This window comes from Sus scrofa, chromosome 4, assembly GCF_000003025.6.
Source record: "Sus scrofa isolate TJ Tabasco breed Duroc chromosome 4, Sscrofa11.1, whole genome shotgun sequence".
Lineage (NCBI taxonomy): Eukaryota > Metazoa > Chordata > Mammalia > Artiodactyla > Suidae > Sus > Sus scrofa.
Window position 1 is genome coordinate 14,365,129 of NC_010446.5, and position 17,932 is coordinate 14,383,060.

Genomic DNA, 17,932 nt, shown 5'->3' on the forward strand with positions numbered 1-17,932 from the left:
CATTCAACGCCCTCTACAATGACTATAGAATAGATGAATTTACACCATCCTCTATTGCTGTTGGCCAGAGCATCTTTCTAATCAGCCTCCAACAAACAATAACTGCAGCTGTACCTACTACCCACCAAGTGGAACAGAGTCTGAATGCAGGGGGTGAGCCTCTTGGTTAGAAGGACTGACTCCTCCTTATCATTCTCTGAAATCCTTCTCATTTTTCAGAGCCCAGCAAGAATACTACCTTCACTGTAAACCTCCCAGACTTCCTCGACTTGGATTTAACTATTACTAAGCTATGAGAATCTGCGGAGTTTGTGGAACTTGTACCCAAATTACAGAAGTATGACAGAAAAATACCCAACTTTTCCAAATGACAGGTGCTATTCAAGTGCTTCCAAATACCATTTACAATTCCAAAAAGGCAAAGGACATTAGAAAGTCAGAGTATGTAATTAAGAAGATGCATTTTCAAATGGATAAGCAATGAGCTCCTGCTGTGTAGCCCTGGGAACTATGTCTAGTCGCTTATGATGGGACATGATAATGTGAGAAAAAAGAATCTATACATGTATGTATAACTGGGTCACCATGCTGTACAGTAGAAAATTGATAGAACACGGTAAACCAACTATAATAGAAAAAATAAAAATCATTATATATATATATAAAAGAAGATGCATTTTCAATGCAAACCTCTTTGGGGAGTCACTCCCACCTATCTTGGGACTTGGGAGCAATAAGCTTTGTATCAGCACCTGCCCTTTTCAAATTTGACTGGAGAAGAATATCACAAACTTTAAGGAAGAAGAGCTGTGAAATAGAACTCTCTGGGAAAACCTATTCTTAGCAATTACGTTAACAAATTAAAATCTTGTTTTTCGGAAACAGAGAAAAAAATTTAGTAGAAGCGAGCAGCTTAGAAGCCCAGAAACAAAGAAAATTATGTTTCCAGGGAAAATGGAAGGTTCCCTAGGGAATGATGACATCTCAGCTCTAAGCTGGAAACTTGAAACAGATAAAAATGTACTTGAACAATCTCGATTTTGCAACCATTAGGCAGTTCTTCTAGAATAAACAGGGCAAATTACTTGACTGAATGACCATCAAGATACCTACGGTCTCAAATACCCTATCTCTAAGTCCACACCCAGATGAGGAGTGGTGGGGAATTCCAGTTCTAGGTTTGGACCAGCAAATTTCTGGGCGATGGAGGAGCAAGCCACACATCAAAGGGACTGTTATCAGAAGTCCATTGAGAACTGGTCACACCTGCAATTCCATTCCTTCGACAAATCTGTGATAAGAGCACAAGAAATGCCAACCAAGTCAAAGCCAGTCTAGCCAACTCAGGCTTCCATGTTATTATAGGAACAGAGCCATGGTCTTCCAGGGTCGTGGTGGAGTGTGCATGCGTGTGCGTATGTGTGTGTGTGTGTGTGGGGGGGGAAGGGGTAGAAATATATATGAGTCTCCAAACACTCCAATTAAAATGTTTTTTTTCTCATGGAAGTCATTCATGAATTTACTTCAACCGTTTGGGAAGTTATGTAAGTAATTAAAGACATGAAAGGTTTTCCCCAGACAATTAAATCTTGATCATGGAGACCAATGGATACAAATTCTTATCTTAGAATGATGACTTAAATTTTTTTCTTTTTTCTTTTCTTTTTCCTTTTTATGGCTGCACCTGCAGCATGGGGAAGTTCCCAGACTAGGTGTTGAATTAGAGCTGCAGCTGCCAGCCTACATCACAACCACAGTGACGTCAGATCCGAGCTGCATCTGCAAACTATGTCACAGCTTGCAGCAAGGCCAGGTCCTTAACCCACTAAGTGAGGCCAGGGATCGAACTCACATCCCCATGGACACCTATGTCAGGTTCTTAACCTGCTGAGCTGCAATGGGAACTCTGATGACTTAATATTTTTTAAACAAATCACCTGCATTGCAGGATGCAGTCTTCGTTTGTTTAACCATTCCTTCTGGTTTGGGTAAACGCATATAGAAAGGGGAAAAGAAATCTCTCAGTATCACAGGTCTTTATTTTTTTCAGGGTGTAGCGCCCATTCATGAAAACTCCTGTTATCTAACGATGAAAACTGCATCCAAGCCCTTCTTCTCCTGTTTTGAAGGTGTGGTTGAAGCTCTTTCAGCTTCTTCCCAAACAGATTACTAATTTTTTCCCTCCTGGATTGCTTTTTCTGAAAGCTAGCTTCCGTGTTTACGCAATTCCTCTGGGAGGTGAATGGACTTCAGGGTAGACGCTCAAGTACCTTTTCCTCCGGCATGAACCCCCCACCTCTGACTGGCCAGCCCCGGGAAGGCGCCACTTCCCTTCCCGAAGCAACTCACCAGGCCTTTTTCTTCCGCTTGTGCTTGGACTCAATCATGCGAACAATGGCTTCCTCTTCATAGGTGTGGCCACACACTTTATTTTTCACTGGCTTCTTCATTTCCAACTGCAATCAAGGAGACGTTAGGCTTTCAGGAATGATAATGATCAGCTTCCAGTAACTTCTCCACCAATTACCTGGCGCTGTTTTTTTTCCTAGACCTGGGACTTCCGAGGTGTAACCTCCCAATCTCACGGCTCTAGATAACTCTCAGGGCAGGTGGCCACAGAGAAAATGCAGGGGGACCAGGGGCACCAATGCCCCTTGATCCGTGGGATCAAGGGAATAAATTCGGGCATGATCCACCGAAAACTTTCCCAGGTGCCTGCTTCCATGCTCATCACCTCTCTTTCCTCCCTCCACGACTCTAGGTGTGAAATGGAGTCAGAAAGCAAACCGGAACGTTTTGCCTCTGTGAACTGCTTTTTCGTTCAGGGAAAGGAGGCGAGAACGGTACCTGTGTAATGGGGCAGATGAAGTTGGTCTGGCTTTGGGTCACAATCATATCTTCATCAACTCCTTCCGTGCCATCGGCTTCTCTGTCTGCTTGAAGACCATCTGGAGGGAAAGAGGGACATTGCTGAGTCTTCCTGGGCTGAGAGCCAAGGGCAGGATGGGGTGGGATGAGGGCTCACGGGGTCCCAGGGTCTCTGGTGTTAGCCCTGTGCTAGGCGCTTTGATGCATACTAACTCTCCTGCAGGGGAGATGGGACCCTGCCTGTGTTTAAGGAAGCAGACTTGGAGCAGAGAAAGAACTTTCTCAAAATTACAGAGAATAAATTTGTGAGGGAGTGCTGTTTGCTAATCAAGAAGGTGGCTTTGATGTCAGAAGGACTTGGTTAACTTGTCACTTCCAGCTGTGAGACCTTGGGCTAGTAAGGTCTTTTTTTTAAAGCCCTTACTTTATAACTTTGTTTGCAGAGATGAAGAGGTGAAGAATTTAGTGTGCTTTGCACAGCTCCTGACACAAAGACACATTCAATAAATGGTAATTACTGTTGAACAGAGTGGGAAGTCTCAGACTTTTTGGTCTTAGAACCCTTTAATACTTTTGGAAATTACTGAGGATGTCAATCAGCTTTTAAAACGTGGGGTTTATTAATCTATCAAGATCTGCCACATTAGACATTGAGACTGAGGAATTTTTAAAATATGTATTTATTACTTCATTTAAAAACAACAACCCCAGTTCATGTTAACGTAAATGATGTGTAAGAAATTAAAAGTAATTATATTTTCGGAGTTCCTGCTATGGTGCAGTGGAAATGAACTCCAACTAGTATCCATAAGAACCTGGGTTTGCTCCCTGGCCTCGCTCAGTGGATTAAGGATATGGCCATGAGCTTCGGTGTAGGTCAAAGATTTGGCTCAGATCCCACATTGCTGTGGCTGTGTGTAGGCCAACAGCTGTAGCTCTGATTCAACCCCTAGCCTGGAAACTTCCATATGCCACTGGTGAGGCCCTAAAAAGCAAAAAAAAAAAAAAAAAAAGTAATTATATATTCCAGAATGAAAAAAAAGAGGTAGACCTAAGAGTGGCCTTGTTGGAGTTCCCACTGTGGCTCAGTGGGTTAAGAACCCCAACTAGTATCTATGAGGATGTAGGTTCGATCCCTGGCCTCTATCAGTAGGTAAAGGATCTGGCGTCACAAACACGGCTCAGATCTGGTGTTGCTGTGGCTGTGGCACAGGCTGGCAGCTGCAGCTTCAATTCAACCCCTAGCCTGGGAACTTCCACATGCTGCAGGTGCAGCCCTAAGATTAAAAAAAAAATTTAAAAAAAGAAAAAAAAAAAGTGGTGTCGTTTTACATTTTTGAAACTATCTTTAACGTGTGGCTTAATGCAAGACAGTTGGATGTTGGTATCTGTATAGGATATCACATTATGTAGCCTCTGGAAAAATTCTTTTACAAAAAGACAGTGAAAAGGGCAAATGACATCTTAGTATTATTAGGAACAGTTCTGACCTCAGAAAACCAGAGGGGTCCCTGGGCCACACTTTGAGAACTGCTGAGCAAAGGACAGGGCTGGCTTTGAATAGAACTTAGTGGATTCTGAAACCTATGTTTTCTTCACGACCTCTGCCCCTCACCGAGGCAAACTAGAAAATAGACGCCTTTTGAATGGGGTGCTGAGAGAGTCTCATATGAAAGCCTTTCTTTCTGGAGAAAGAGGGGCGGGGCTTGTCATTTTGCACAGAAATCCAAGATCAATAGTGTTTTAAACACAAGGGTTGACAGTGGAGTCCTTCCCCCTCTCTCTTCCTTCCCCGATGATACAGACATTAAAAAGTGCCTCGATTTTTTTTTTTTTTTTTTTGCTTTTTAGGGCTGCACCCTCTGCATATGGAAGTTCCCAGGCTAGGGGTTGAATTGAAGCTGCAGCTGCCAGCCTATGCCACAGCCACAGCTATCCCAGATCTGAGCCATGTCTTCAACTTACACCACAGCTCACGGCAATGCCGGATCCTTAACCCACTGAGTGAGGCCAGGAATCGAACCCTCGTCCTCATGGATATAGCTGGTTTTGTAACTAAGCCACAACAGGAACTCTAAAAGTATCTCGCTTTTAACCTATGAGGGAAAAGCCTTAAGGTCAGATGTTCTGCACATCTTTTTGTTCCTGGAACTGCTGGCCCTGGGCTTCTACCTCGACCAGACGAAGTATCTGCTGGAAAAGTACCACTGGGGGCAGGGAAAGGGCCACAGAGCACTTGGTCAAGGTCACCCAGTAAACTAATGGCTGAATTCTGCCCCTCATTACTTTTTTTTTTTTTTGGTGGGGGGGTTCACTTTGTTTTAGTAACTAGTGCTATTTATATGTGAGCTCATTGTATTTTCCCAGATCCCAAATCAGCTCCCTTAAGAAATCAGTTCCCTCAAGAAGGCAGGGGTGAAGCCCTCAGAGTTTAGGATATCCCAGACAGAGCATTTTTAACCCTTGGTCATCAGGGTGTGGTGCCCGGTGCCTTTCAGCTTTTCAAGGGCTATAAAAGTGTCTGAGATCTTGAAAAACCATTTATATGCTTCAAAACAGATTAACTACAAACAAATTAATAAATGCTAAAGGTCTACAAAATGTAATGCTGGGTTAACCTCCTTAATTGTTGATTTGGTAATCAAGAATATCTCATTGGCAGAGTTCCCACAGTGGCGCAACAACGAGATCAACAGTGAATTGGGAGCCCTGAGATGTGGGTTCGATGCCCGGCCCAGAGCAGTAGGTTAAGGATCTGGTGTTGCCACAGCTTCGGCTTGGGTTGCAGCTACGGTTAGGATCTGCTCCCTGGCCTGGGAACTCTATGTGCCCTGGGGTGGCCAAAAAAGAAAAAAAAAAAAAAAAAAAAAAATTTCATTGGGAAGCAACATGTAAGCTGGATTTAGGTTTTAATTTAATAATTCCCAATTATGCTCATTGCTGAGAAATTAATTCTAAGTTAAATCCCTGACTTGTAGCCAGCCTTTTTCCAAAGCAAAATTGTAAAAATATCTTCAAAAAGTTTTGCCAGCAATAAAACTGTATTTAACATGGAGGTTGCCACAGTATGTTTGCTGTGATGTGAGTTGGGCCTTCTAAAATAATTTTCCTCAGCTCTCTAAAGGGCTTTTGTGCTTCCCAGGACCTGTCTTTGGTATTAATAGCACAAGAGTCACACTCCTACAAGAGTTCTCTTATCAACCTAATGATTCCACGGAATGGCTCGGGAAAGTCAGACAGGTGAAGACAACAAAGCCAAGGAGCAGAGCCGGGAGCTGTTCTGATTCTCTGATTCCCTTTCCAAAGCCTCCTCCTGGGGGCTGCTGCTTCCCATTTCTGATTGTGGGTCTGACAGTCAAAAGAAAAGGATCTCTTTGTGTCCATTCCTTACAGGGCTTATTCTGAACCCATCACAGATTTCTGACTGTTATACTGCAGAATTCACCAGACAATCTGCTGGAGGAATAACAGAGTTCAGCTAATGTGAAAGACTGTGGGTTTGTTTTCGGTTTTTTAAAATTGTATTTTCTATTTTTAAATTTCAAAAGGTAGAGGAAGCAAGAAAACACAACTGCAATGCCGACCACTAGGGAAGGCTGGGTGGGGAACTTAGAAGCTGTAGGTGGCTCTCGACAGCAGCAATCACGACAGAGGAAGGTGACAGCAGCGAGACCGGGGAAGAGTGCCAAGAGTGAGTAATGGCCCACGGACCGAGAGGCTAAAAAGAGAAAGAGGCTCAGTAGCTCAGCGTCTCTTGAGCTAGAACGTTTCCTCACCCGAAATCTATATTTATAGAAAGTGATATTAACGTCGGGATTCGACAGTGGGCTGAAACAAAAGGTCACATCTGGCAGTAAATGTCACTTACACCAATTTACACAAGAAAGACAAAACTTTTTGATAAGTCGGCTAAAGGAAGATTGGAGAAAAAATATCGATCATCTACTAGAATCACACAAACTCTAAAATTGAGATTATTTATCCTAATTCTCTCATTTACTTGAGAAAAAGGAGATCCAAAGACATTATAGGTTTTGTCCACAGTCACGTGGGGATTTAATAAGTCAATGTACGGCTCTGGATTTTGTCCTGGTTAATTCAAATACTAAAACCAGCTGGATCTGGGAGCCACCCCTCCTTCCCCAACGTTAGTATTTTATTAATAATAATACCTCGAATGTACTGCATGCAACATAGCAGCTACTCTGCTAACCACTTTATATACATCTGTTCATTTAATTCTCACAAAAGACCCACTGTTTTTTTCTTTGCTTTGCTTTGCTTTTTAGGGCTGCATCCGTGGCATAGGGAAATTCCCAGGCTAGGGGTCCAATTGGAGCTACTGCTGCCGGCCTACACCACAGCCACAGCAATGCAGGATCTGAGCTGCATCTGCAACCTACACCACAGCTCCTGGCAATGTTGGATCCTTAACCCACTGAATGAGGCCAGGGATCGAACCCATATCCTCATGGATACGAGTCAGATTCATTTCTGCTGTGCCATGACGGGAACTCCAGAACAACTCCATTGTTATTCTCACCACACAGACAAGAAAACTTGAGGCCCCTGCAATATTTTAAGGCAAAGGTAGGAAATATCAGCATAATAATAATAAAATAAGTGGAGTAACTCAGTTTCGTTGCTATTAAAGAGATCTCAAAAATGTTCTGCTTAAAAAGAGAAAGACAAGAAGATGAGTCACAGTCTTCCATATGCATTCACGAGGCACACTGTCAGAAGTATAAGCACCAGCTGCCAACTTCCGACCGGATGGGCAGATGGCTGGCCCACACCTTCCATCCGTGCCGGGACCCAGGGCACCCAAGCACAGGGCCGAGGAGGAAGCTGGGTGGGAACTAACATTTAAGGAGCTCTCACGAGCGCTGTATCAGCACTGAGGAACTTGAATGGGCTTATCCTGACGTCATAAAATAAAAACCAAATGGAGAAAACATGAAAATGTTTGTAGTAATAATTAGGTAGCGAATCAGAGATTTCTAAAAGTCTAGACTGTTCCCTAGTGATGTAAAGTCAGGGGTTAGCGAGGGCATTTATTGAACCCCAAGCTGCGGGTTCACGGTTAGTCAGTGATGACTGTCAGAGAATAGCTAGGTAGCTCCGCCTTTAGTTTCCTCATCCCCGTCATCCTTCTCCTAGTTGCTCAAGCCCAAACTTTTGGAATCATTCTTGATTTTTTTTTGGTAGACTTTTTAACATTTTATATTTAAAACATTTTTTATTATAGTTGATTCTGTCCATTTATAGTGTTCGGAGTTCCCGTTGTGGCTCAGTGGTTAACGAATCCGACTAGGAACCATGAGGTTACGGGTTCGATCCCTGGCCTTGCTCAGTGGGTTAAGGATCTGGCATTGCTGTGAGGTGTGGTGTAGGTCGCAGATGTGGCTCGGATCCCGAGTTGCCATTGTTGCTGTCGCTCTGGTGTAGGCTGGCGGCTACAGCTCCGATTAGACCCCTAGCCTGGGAACCCCCATATGTGGCAGCGGCCCTAGGAAAGGCAAAAAGACCAAAAAAAAAAAAAAAAAATTACAGTGTTCTGTCAATTTCTGCTGTATAGCAAAGTGACCCAGTCATACATACATATCTATACATTCTTTTTCTCATTCTTTTTCTTCTATCATGTGCTATCCCAAGTGACTGGATATAGTTCCCTGTGCTGTACCTGTGAGCTCCTTGCTTATCCATTCCAAATGTAATAGTGAATCATTCTCAATCATTCCTTTCCCTTCATTCCTCCTAAACTACACTCCCTCAATCTAAATCTAGCATCTCTTCTCTTCTTCTTCTTCTTCTTTTTTTTTTTTTTTTTTTGTCTTTTATGGCCGTACCTGCGGCATATGGAGGTTCCCAGGCTAGGGGTCGAATCAGAGGCTGTAGCTGCCGGCCTACGCCAGAGCCACAGCAACCTGGGATCCGAGCTACATCTTCGACCTACACTAGAGCTCATGACAATGCCGGATCCTAAACCCACTGAACGAGGCCAGGGATCAAACTTTCAGCTCATGGATACTCATCAAATATGTTTCCACTGAGCCACGAGGGGAACTCCTTCTCTTGATTTCTACGAGCTCTTAGTCCAAACCACTGTGGCCTCCTGCCCAGACCTCTTTAGCAGCCTCCTAACTAGAAACCCTGCCTCCACAGGGGCCAACACCCCCCAGCTGCCTGCTTCTCACAGGGAAGAAGCTGTCAGCCAGCCCTTCTGAAAGGCCCCCTTCTCCCCCACTGTGCTGCCATCACACTGGCCCTTTCTCTGCTTCTGGAACACGACAAGCTCTTTCTTGCCTCTCAGTCTCCACACAAACCCTGAGGGAATGTTCTTTCTTCCATCGTCGCTTGTCCTGTCCCTTCTTACGGTACAAAGCTGGTTTAAAAGCTATCGCTTTGGAGAGTGCTTCGCTGACGTCCCAGGCTGAGGGGGACACGTGGGCATCCCCTCTCCCCCGACCCCATGGTTCTGCTGTGACTCTGCACAGCACGTGTCTGTAGGTGCTACTTTTGTGTCTGTTTCCCTCACTTCTTTCTTCCCCGTCCCTTGTTCCCTTCCAGGAAAGCAGGGACTTCATTGTCTTATTCGAGGTGTTTCCCAGATCCTAAAATGTCCTTGGCATGTAGTGGTAGGTGTTCAGTAAACATTTCATTAGAAAAGTGCTTCATCCAACAAGGCAGGAGTGGGCGCCTTTTTCCACAAGGATATACTTAACATATTTAACAGACGTGGCAACACACGACACACACACTCACACTCGCCCAGTGATGATTTTACAGGTTTGAGGCAAATAACAGGGGGGGGATTTCACTCCAGCTCAGGGTACCGCCTTGGACCCTGAATTCCGTCAGAGGCAGGAAGTAAGTGCGAGTGTTACAATTATAGCAGGCTGTGCGGTAATTACAAAGGAGAATCCAGACATGGTCTTGTGGTCAGAAAATATACTTGGGCCTGGCCACACACAGCCCTAGTATTAGTCACTTGTCTGTCTTCAGGCATCCCAAATTTGGCTGACAGTTAGACAGTTTTATGCCAGCTGGGAATAAAAGTTGATTGCTATGTGCTTTTTCAATTAAGCCCGAACATTTTTCTAAAAGCGCGTTTCTCTTGAAAGTTAGTAGCAAATATTTTACAAATATTTGTTGACCGCTTGAAATGCTTAGGAATGCCCAGATTATTTTGCTTGCACTATTCTGGGACAGCACATGTGGAGAGGCTGAGCTGGTACATGGAAGATTCAAGGGCTTCCTCACAGGCAAAAGAACACTGATTCCAAGTTGGAAACTCTATAGTTACAGGGTCTGCGTATGTGTCTGTGCCAGCTTGACTTGTTTCTGCCACCCAGCCACCCACAGCTGGGGCTCTGAGTGGCCCCATATGTGAACTGGGACATATCTTAGATTCCGAATGGAAAAAGAAGTTTGTCGCAGGCTTGGTCCCTTTGGCTTGGAATTGAGTGTGTGTGTGTGTGTGTGTGTGTGTGTGTGTTGTTTTGGGATCCACTTTACTGTCCTAATGAATGTCTAGCTTTGAATTTCAGTTTCTTCTGGGGACCAGTGGCCTGTCCTGAATGTTAGCTCTTTGGTTGCGCCATTGAGGGAATCCTAGTGTTTTTTTTTTTTTTTTTTTTAACTTTCTAGGGCTGCACCCACAACATATGGAGGTTCCCAGGCTAGGGGGTGAATCAGAGCTGTAGCTGCTGGCCTACACCACAGCCACAGCAATGTGGGATCCGAGCCACATCTGCAACCTAAACCATGGCTCATGGCAACACTGGATCCTTAACCCACTGAGCAGGGCCAGGGATCGAACTGGAGTCCTCGTGGATACTCGTCGGGTTCATTTCTGCTGAGCCACAACGGGAACTCCGAGGGAATTCTAGTTCTGATTCTCTTTGGCACTGGCTAAGACTCTTCTGTGTGTACACAGCTTTTATAGAATTAAAACGCAGGTCATGGCCAGACAGGGCCTACAGAATTAAAAATTTTCCTAGATGTTATAACCTTCAGAGGATAGCAAAATTCAACAAACACACTTTCAACAAAAGCATTCAACAATATATAGACTGAGTTAGGAATCAGAACAACGGATAGAACATCGGGATCCAATAAATGTTATTTATAATACATATATTTTATTATAAATCAATGTTATATAATTGTTAATTGTTGCTGCTAGTATTATTTTTATCACTACTTTGTGCCAGGCCTTATGCTTGGTATTGGCAAAAAATAATCCTTGCCCTCAGAGAGCTCAGTTACGCAGGATAGATATATACAGCACAAAGCAGTGTTCTTTTTCTTTTCTTTCTCTCTCTCTTTTTTTTTTGTCTCTTTAGGGCCACACCCAAGGAACATGGAAGTTCCCAGGCTAGGGGTCAAATTGGAGCTGCAGCTGCTGACCTATACAACAGCCACAGCAATGCGGGATCCGAGCCACATCTGTGACCTACATGGCAGCTCACAGCAACGCTGGATCCTTAACCCACTGAGTGAGGTCAGGGATCAAACCAGCATCCTCATGGATACTAGTCAGGTTCATTACCACTGAGCCTCGATGGGAACTCCATCAGGTTGCATTTATTGAACACCTGCTCTGTGCCCAACACTACACAACTGCCAGTGGACACAAGGAGGATTAACATCGGGTCTGGTGGGAAAGGCAGATAAAGATACTTACATTCTGGGCAATTAGTGAAATAACAAATATGTTTGCACAAAATAGAAAAGTACCTAGAAGGAGTTCTCGCTGTGGCACAGTGGGTTAAGAATCCAGCTGCGGCAGCTTGTATTGCTATAGAGGTGTGGGTTCCATCCCCAGCCTAGTGCGGTGGGTGAAGGATCCAGCATGGCTGCCGCTGTGCTGTAGGTCACAGCTGCGGCTCAGATTCAGTCTCTGGCCCAGGAACTTCCAAATGCTGCAGGTGTGGCCATTAAAAAACAAAACAAAACCAAATCTCCTGGAGGAGCTCAGAAAGCAGGGTAAGGAATTGAGGTGAACCTCCCGGAGAGAGTGCTGACTAAGCCGGGCCCTCCAGGGAGGTGTGATAAGAAGAGAAGGACACTCAGGCAGCGAGGGGGAGATCCTTTAGGAACATGGGCTCGGAAACAGCCTGCCTGGTTCCATCACTTGATTAGCTGGGTGCTTTGGGGTGAGTTACTTGATCTTTTCCATGTTTCCACCTTCTCAGCTGTAAAATGGAGCTTATATCAAACCTATGTCATAGCACTGTATGAGGATTAAATGATTTAATGTATGAACAGTTCTTAGAAGGGTGTCGGGCAAGTAGCAAGTGATCAATAAGTATTGTCATGATTATTAATATTATTATGTGGAATTCCCACAGAGATGGCATAGAATGGCTACCTCCAACATGTATGCTCTATTAAATAAAAATGATGTGCTGGGAATTCCCGGTGTGGCTCAGTGATAACGAACCTAATTAGCGTCCATGAGGACACAGGTTCGATCCTTGGCCTTGCTCAGTGCCTTAAAAGATTCGGTATGGCTGTGAGCTGTGGTGTAGGTTATAAATACGGCTCGGATCTGGCCTTGCTGTGGCTGTGGTGGAGGCCAGAGGCTACAGCTCTGATTTGACCCTAGCCTGGGAACTTCCATATGCATGGGTGCGGCCCTAAACACACACACAGACAAACACACACACAGACACACACACAGACATAGACACACACACACACAAAAGAAGATGTGCTATGGAATCACCCAAAGAGAAACTGCAAGGTTGCTTCCCAGGATTCTCCATGGTATGGGCCCTCCCACGCCCCAGGGCAGAGTGCGGTTTAAATTAGCCTAGTTGTAGTTAGCTGACCCAGCACTACCAACATCTTTAATTTGCTGGCCACTTTCACTTCCATGGCTCTTTCGACATACTGCTCTGAAGATCTTGAAAGTAAACTGAATGAAGAGTTTCAGTTTATTTCCTCCAAATGAGCTGACATTTTCATAAGATATATACCCTTTCACACTTGATGGTTTATCTATGTGTTTTAGACACATTCTTTGCTCTCAGCTGATATCATGTATTAATCTGCCTCCATTTCTTTAAATACTGTCCAAATATGTCATACATCAAAATGTGAGCGTTTTGAAATAATCGGAACCCAGTATATTTTACCAGGGGGACAAAAACCGATCTGGTCATACAATATCCATTTCAGGTCAATAAATAACTGAAAATATCCCCAAACTCAGTACATGTATGTAGTATTTCTTATGCAACTACAGAGACAATTTGATGCCCATCTCTAGATTTCCAAGCAAAAGCAGAAAATTGAATGCACACAATCTATTTCTTTGCTCTGGGCAATTAACTAGAAAAACCACATGATAGGAAAACTGATTAGCCAGCCCTGAGACAGTTTACAATGCTCACTGAGATTCACAGAAGAGCATGAAGCAAGCAAAGATCAGAAGACGAAATCCCATCTGGGCTCATCTTACATTTTCTTATTTTAGAGGGTTGTAAACATCATCCATCCAGGTACCCAAGACAGTTCATGCCACTTGTTCCCAAATGCTTTCCAATCTCTATCTTTAAACTACCTTGACCCTGTCTCCTTCTTTTCATTCTCACTGCTGCTGTCCAGCATTTCCTATTTAGAAGATTGCAAAAGGTCTCCATTTATCTCTGCCCCAGACTTTCCCCAATCCCTTTCTACACTCTGGTTAGTCATCCTTCTAAAACCATGGCTTCCTAAGCACGACACCAAGACTTGTCATCAGCTGGTGCATAGCACCTTCATGTCCTATTGCGACCCGGCTCAATCCCATTCCCCATATCCATCCCAAACTGATTAGTTTGTCCACATTTGCCAGGCTGTTCTGCGCCTCTGCTAGCCCTTCACCTAGGAATCTGTGACCACCCTTCAGGACTCAATTCAAGTATTTCCTCCATAAAGCCCCAAAGAAGATGTGATTCCTCTTTCAGCCTCCAGAGAATCTTTGTATATCCAGTAATCATTTGTTCACTTCTCTACCTTCCCTACTAGACTGTCAATTCCTTGGGGAAGGAACTTTACCCTTATTTATCTTCGTATTCTCAGGGAGACAGGCGAGGTGAGAGAACTTAAGAAATGCCCATTGAATGTCTGATTGCCAAAACAAGAGAATGCTTTGAATACTGTTATCTATAAATTGACCATGATAATAACAAGAAAACAGTGAAGGAGACTGTTTTGAAGGCAAATAGTTTAGAATAAGACAACTTGGTCTTTGAAGTAATCTCTTTTTTCCAGAATGGGAGCCGTTTTACTCCACCTGGGTCATTCCACTCTCCATCCTCTATTCCACTTCTTTTTAATTTTATTTTTGTCTTTTTAGGCCTGCACCTGCAGCATATAGAAGTTCCCAGGCTAGGCTTCGAATCTGAGCTGCAGCTGCTGACCTATGCCACAGCCGCCAGATCTGAGCCACATCTGCATCCTACACCACAGCTCACAGCAACACTGGATCCTTAACCTATTGAACGAGGCCAGGGATCAAACCTGTGTCCTCATGGATACTATTTAGGTTTGTTACTGCTGAGCCACAATGGAAACTCCCTCTATTCCACTCTGTGCAAAAAGCAAATTATCCAGATAATATCACTTATCTGTGAAATCTAATTTTAAAAACGATACACATGAACTTATTTACAAAACAGAAAGAGACCCACAAATTTTAAAAACAAACTTATGGTTACCAAAGAGGAAACATGGCGGGGGGGGATAAATTAGGAGTTTGGGATTAGCATATACACATTGCCATATATAAAATAACCAACAAAGAGTTCCTGTCGTGGCTCAGTGGTTAACGAATCCAACTAGGAACCATGAGGTTGCGGGTTCGACCCCTGGCCTTGCTCAGTGGGTTAAGGATCCAGCATTGCTGTGAGCTGTGGTGTAGGTCGCAGACGCGGCTTGGATCCCACGTTGCTGTGGCTCTGGCATAGGCCATTGGCTATAGCTCCGATTAGACCCCTATCCTGGGAACCTCCATACGCTGCGGGAGCGGCCCTAGAAAAGGTAAAAAGACAATAAATAAATAAATAAATAAATAAATAAATAACCAACAAGGACCTGCTGTATAGCACAGGGAACTCTACTCAATATTCTGTAATAACCTATATGGGAAAAACATCTAAAAAAGAATGGATATATGTATATGTATAACTGATACGCTTTGCTGTATACCTGAAACTCACACAACACTGTAAATCAACTATACTCTAATAATTTTTTTAAAAAGAAAGTTATCAAGAAGCAAGATGATAGAGGTCATGATCCAAGAATAAACTATTCCTCATTATGTCTTTATATCATCTGTGATTCTGGTCCCTTGCCCCAAATCCTCTATATCCAGAGGAAAGTACAATAACCATCAGTTACCAAAAACATGCAACTTCTCTTAAGTTTGTTGAGTTTAGCCAGAGTGTACAGGCAGTGATATTCAAGTACAGCAGTGTTTATAATAGAGAAACACTGAGGAAATCTAGATATTTGACAGACTGAGAATTTAAGTGAACTGTGGCCTCGCTAGTCTCAAAATCTGATTGACATGAAAAACAATATCAAAAGAAAATGCTTAGGTTATATAAGGTAGAAAAAAACCTTCTATATGCAGTATGACTAATTAATCTTAAAAAATAGTATACTAGAAAAAAGACTGAAGGAAAATAAGGACAAAATATTGCAGTTCATTGTGTCTACATCGAGCACCCTTTATGAGACCAGGTAATATTTAAGAGGCAAACAGGACCGATGGTGTCGGGGGTGGACAGATTTGTTTATCCAATTTATCAGACTGAAACACACCATGAAATCAAGGCTAGAGAGCATCATATCTTTAAAAGAAACTTTAAAATTTATGGAGCTCCTGTCGTGGCTCAGTGGAAACGAACCCGACTAGGAACCATGAAGTTTTGGGTTCGATCCCTGGCCTTGCTCAGTGGGTTAAGGATCTGGCGTTGCCATAAGCTGTGGTGTAGGTCGCAGATGTGGCTCGGATCTGGTGTTGCTGGGCTGGTGGCTACAGCTCCAATTAGGCTCCTAGCCTGGGAACCTCCATATGCTGTGGATGCGGCCCTAAAAAGGACAAAAAGACAAAAAAAAATTATAACCGCTCAACTTTAAATCTGCAACATTTCAATTTGGGGTAAGACGGGGGCATGACACCATTTCAATCCCTGATATTTTCTAGGTGGTTTGTTATCCCAACGACAGTTGTGATATTTCAAACTTAGCTGCTCCCTCTACAAGGTAATATTTCACCATGTAATTTATGTAACATCTTCTCTTCCAGCTCCTCTGATTTTGAAGCTCAAGACAAAAAGAATGAAATTCCTGTAGAGAACACAAGACTGTAATAACAGAATAAGGCTAGCACCCATATCATACTTTGTTTTGGACATCTTCTCAAATAAATGGTAAGTTTTAATCTTCCAAGGACAGAAGGCAAGGAGCCACTGAAGACACCCATTTTGGGATAAAGCTCAGAGAAGAGGAAGTACCTGTCTTACTAAGTGAGGGCAGGCCTTGAGTCTGATCAAACAGATGACTCCAACGGATTACCCAGCATGGGAGTTACAAAGTGCTGCAGAAGCTGGTATTAATTAAATATGCTTATTTTTCCTTTGGACACGCACTGGATAAAGAGTATCAAGGTTTATTTTTAATCCATTAAAAAAAAATTCTTCTCTACAGTGGCACAATGTAGTCATGTTTGGAAAAAAAAAAAAAAGAGAGAGAGAGAGAGAAGAAAAAAAGAAAGGAGAATAATCCCCAAAGTGCATTCAGCATGGAAGAAATTCAAAAAGGTCAGAGCCCGAGGGACCAAATCTAGTGAAGCTGAACAGTCCTGTCAGCAGCAAGGTCCGTGAAGCCAGCCGAGATACAGCCCAGCTCCCCGGCTTGCGGAGCGCTCGGAGCCAATCAGGGCTTCCGAGGGTGATGCACCCACAGATGCTCTGCGCTGCCTCGACATCTGTTTTCAGTTCTCAGGATCTCGTCTGAAGTTAGCTTAACAGAAAACATACCAAAGGAGAAAAAAAAAAATCCCTGCCAACGGGAAGGAAGAAGAAAAATGAGAAACAGGGAGGAGGGAGGGGCGGAGATACATAGAGGGAGAGAGAGATGCAGAGAGATGCAGAGAGAGAAGAAGCGGGGGGTAGGGAGGGGGAGAGGGAGGGAAAGGAAGAGAGAAAGCTAGAAGGAAGGGAGGAGGGGGCTGAGGGCCGTGGGACATCTTTAACATGACGGAGCCCAGGAAAGGCACCAGCACTCACACACCTAGAACTAAGTCCTTGTCACCAAGCCTTCCTCTTCCCGGCGCCCCCAACCCTATCTCCCCAGTTTCTGCCCTCTTTAAAACCTTCCCCACGTGCAAAGGAAGACACGTGACTTCAGAATCGGGATCAGCTTAGGACACAGCTCTTGTGAATGTGTACAATAGATCTGAGTCATTTGTTCGCTTTGTAAACATGAAGAAATCACCCTTTAAAACTTCCTCCTCCATGACATTCACAGCACTTGACAATATGCTTAGCATGGAACCTTATTACTCTTTTCCTCATCCACACCCCAGATTCAGAAGGGATGGATTTTCTTTCTCACTGAGAGCTCACATGCTCCAGGGCATGTGGGAATTAAGGGGAGCACGACAGGGAAGCAGAGGGGGCTGACAGTGGCTGAAGCGGTGCGAGCCTGGGTTGGGCAGCGCAGAAGCGCAGAGAAGTGAGCAGCAGCCCAGGAGAGCACTTCACCAAGGCCACCGCCCTCCTCTGGGGAACCTTCCCACTCAGGGGCTCCCCCCACCCCAACTTAAATCATCCGTAAGCATCTGCTTCTGCCACTGTCTCCCTGACTCATCTGTAAGCAACTCAGGGACAGGGACCACCTTTGCTCATCTCTGCACCTGCAGTGCAGGGCGCACAGTAGGGGCTCAGGGCTGATACATGGGATCCAATCTTAAGGGGTCCTTGTTCTGTTCACTCCCTAGCTTTTCTGCAGAAAAGCGGTTCTGCTCAAGACCCAGAGAAGAATCCTGTAAGACATGGAC

The 17,932-nt window shown here is 44.1% G+C and overlaps 1 protein-coding gene across 7 annotated transcripts in view; it reads right to left on the reverse strand.

The window, feature by feature from the left end:
* Positions 1 to 17,932, reverse strand: part of NSMCE2 (NSE2/MMS21 homolog, SMC5-SMC6 complex SUMO ligase) — a 238,870-nt gene that overhangs the window by 5,806 nt on the left and 215,132 nt on the right. For all 7 annotated transcript variants that reach the window (XM_021088937.1, XM_021088938.1, XM_021088935.1 and 4 more), the window contains 2 exons: positions 2,848 to 2,948; positions 2,350 to 2,456 (listed from right to left, as the gene is read on the reverse strand). In XM_021088937.1, coding sequence (XP_020944596.1) covers positions 2,350 to 2,456; positions 2,848 to 2,948 — 208 coding nt within the window. The remainder of the gene's footprint in view (positions 1 to 2,349; positions 2,457 to 2,847; positions 2,949 to 17,932) is intronic.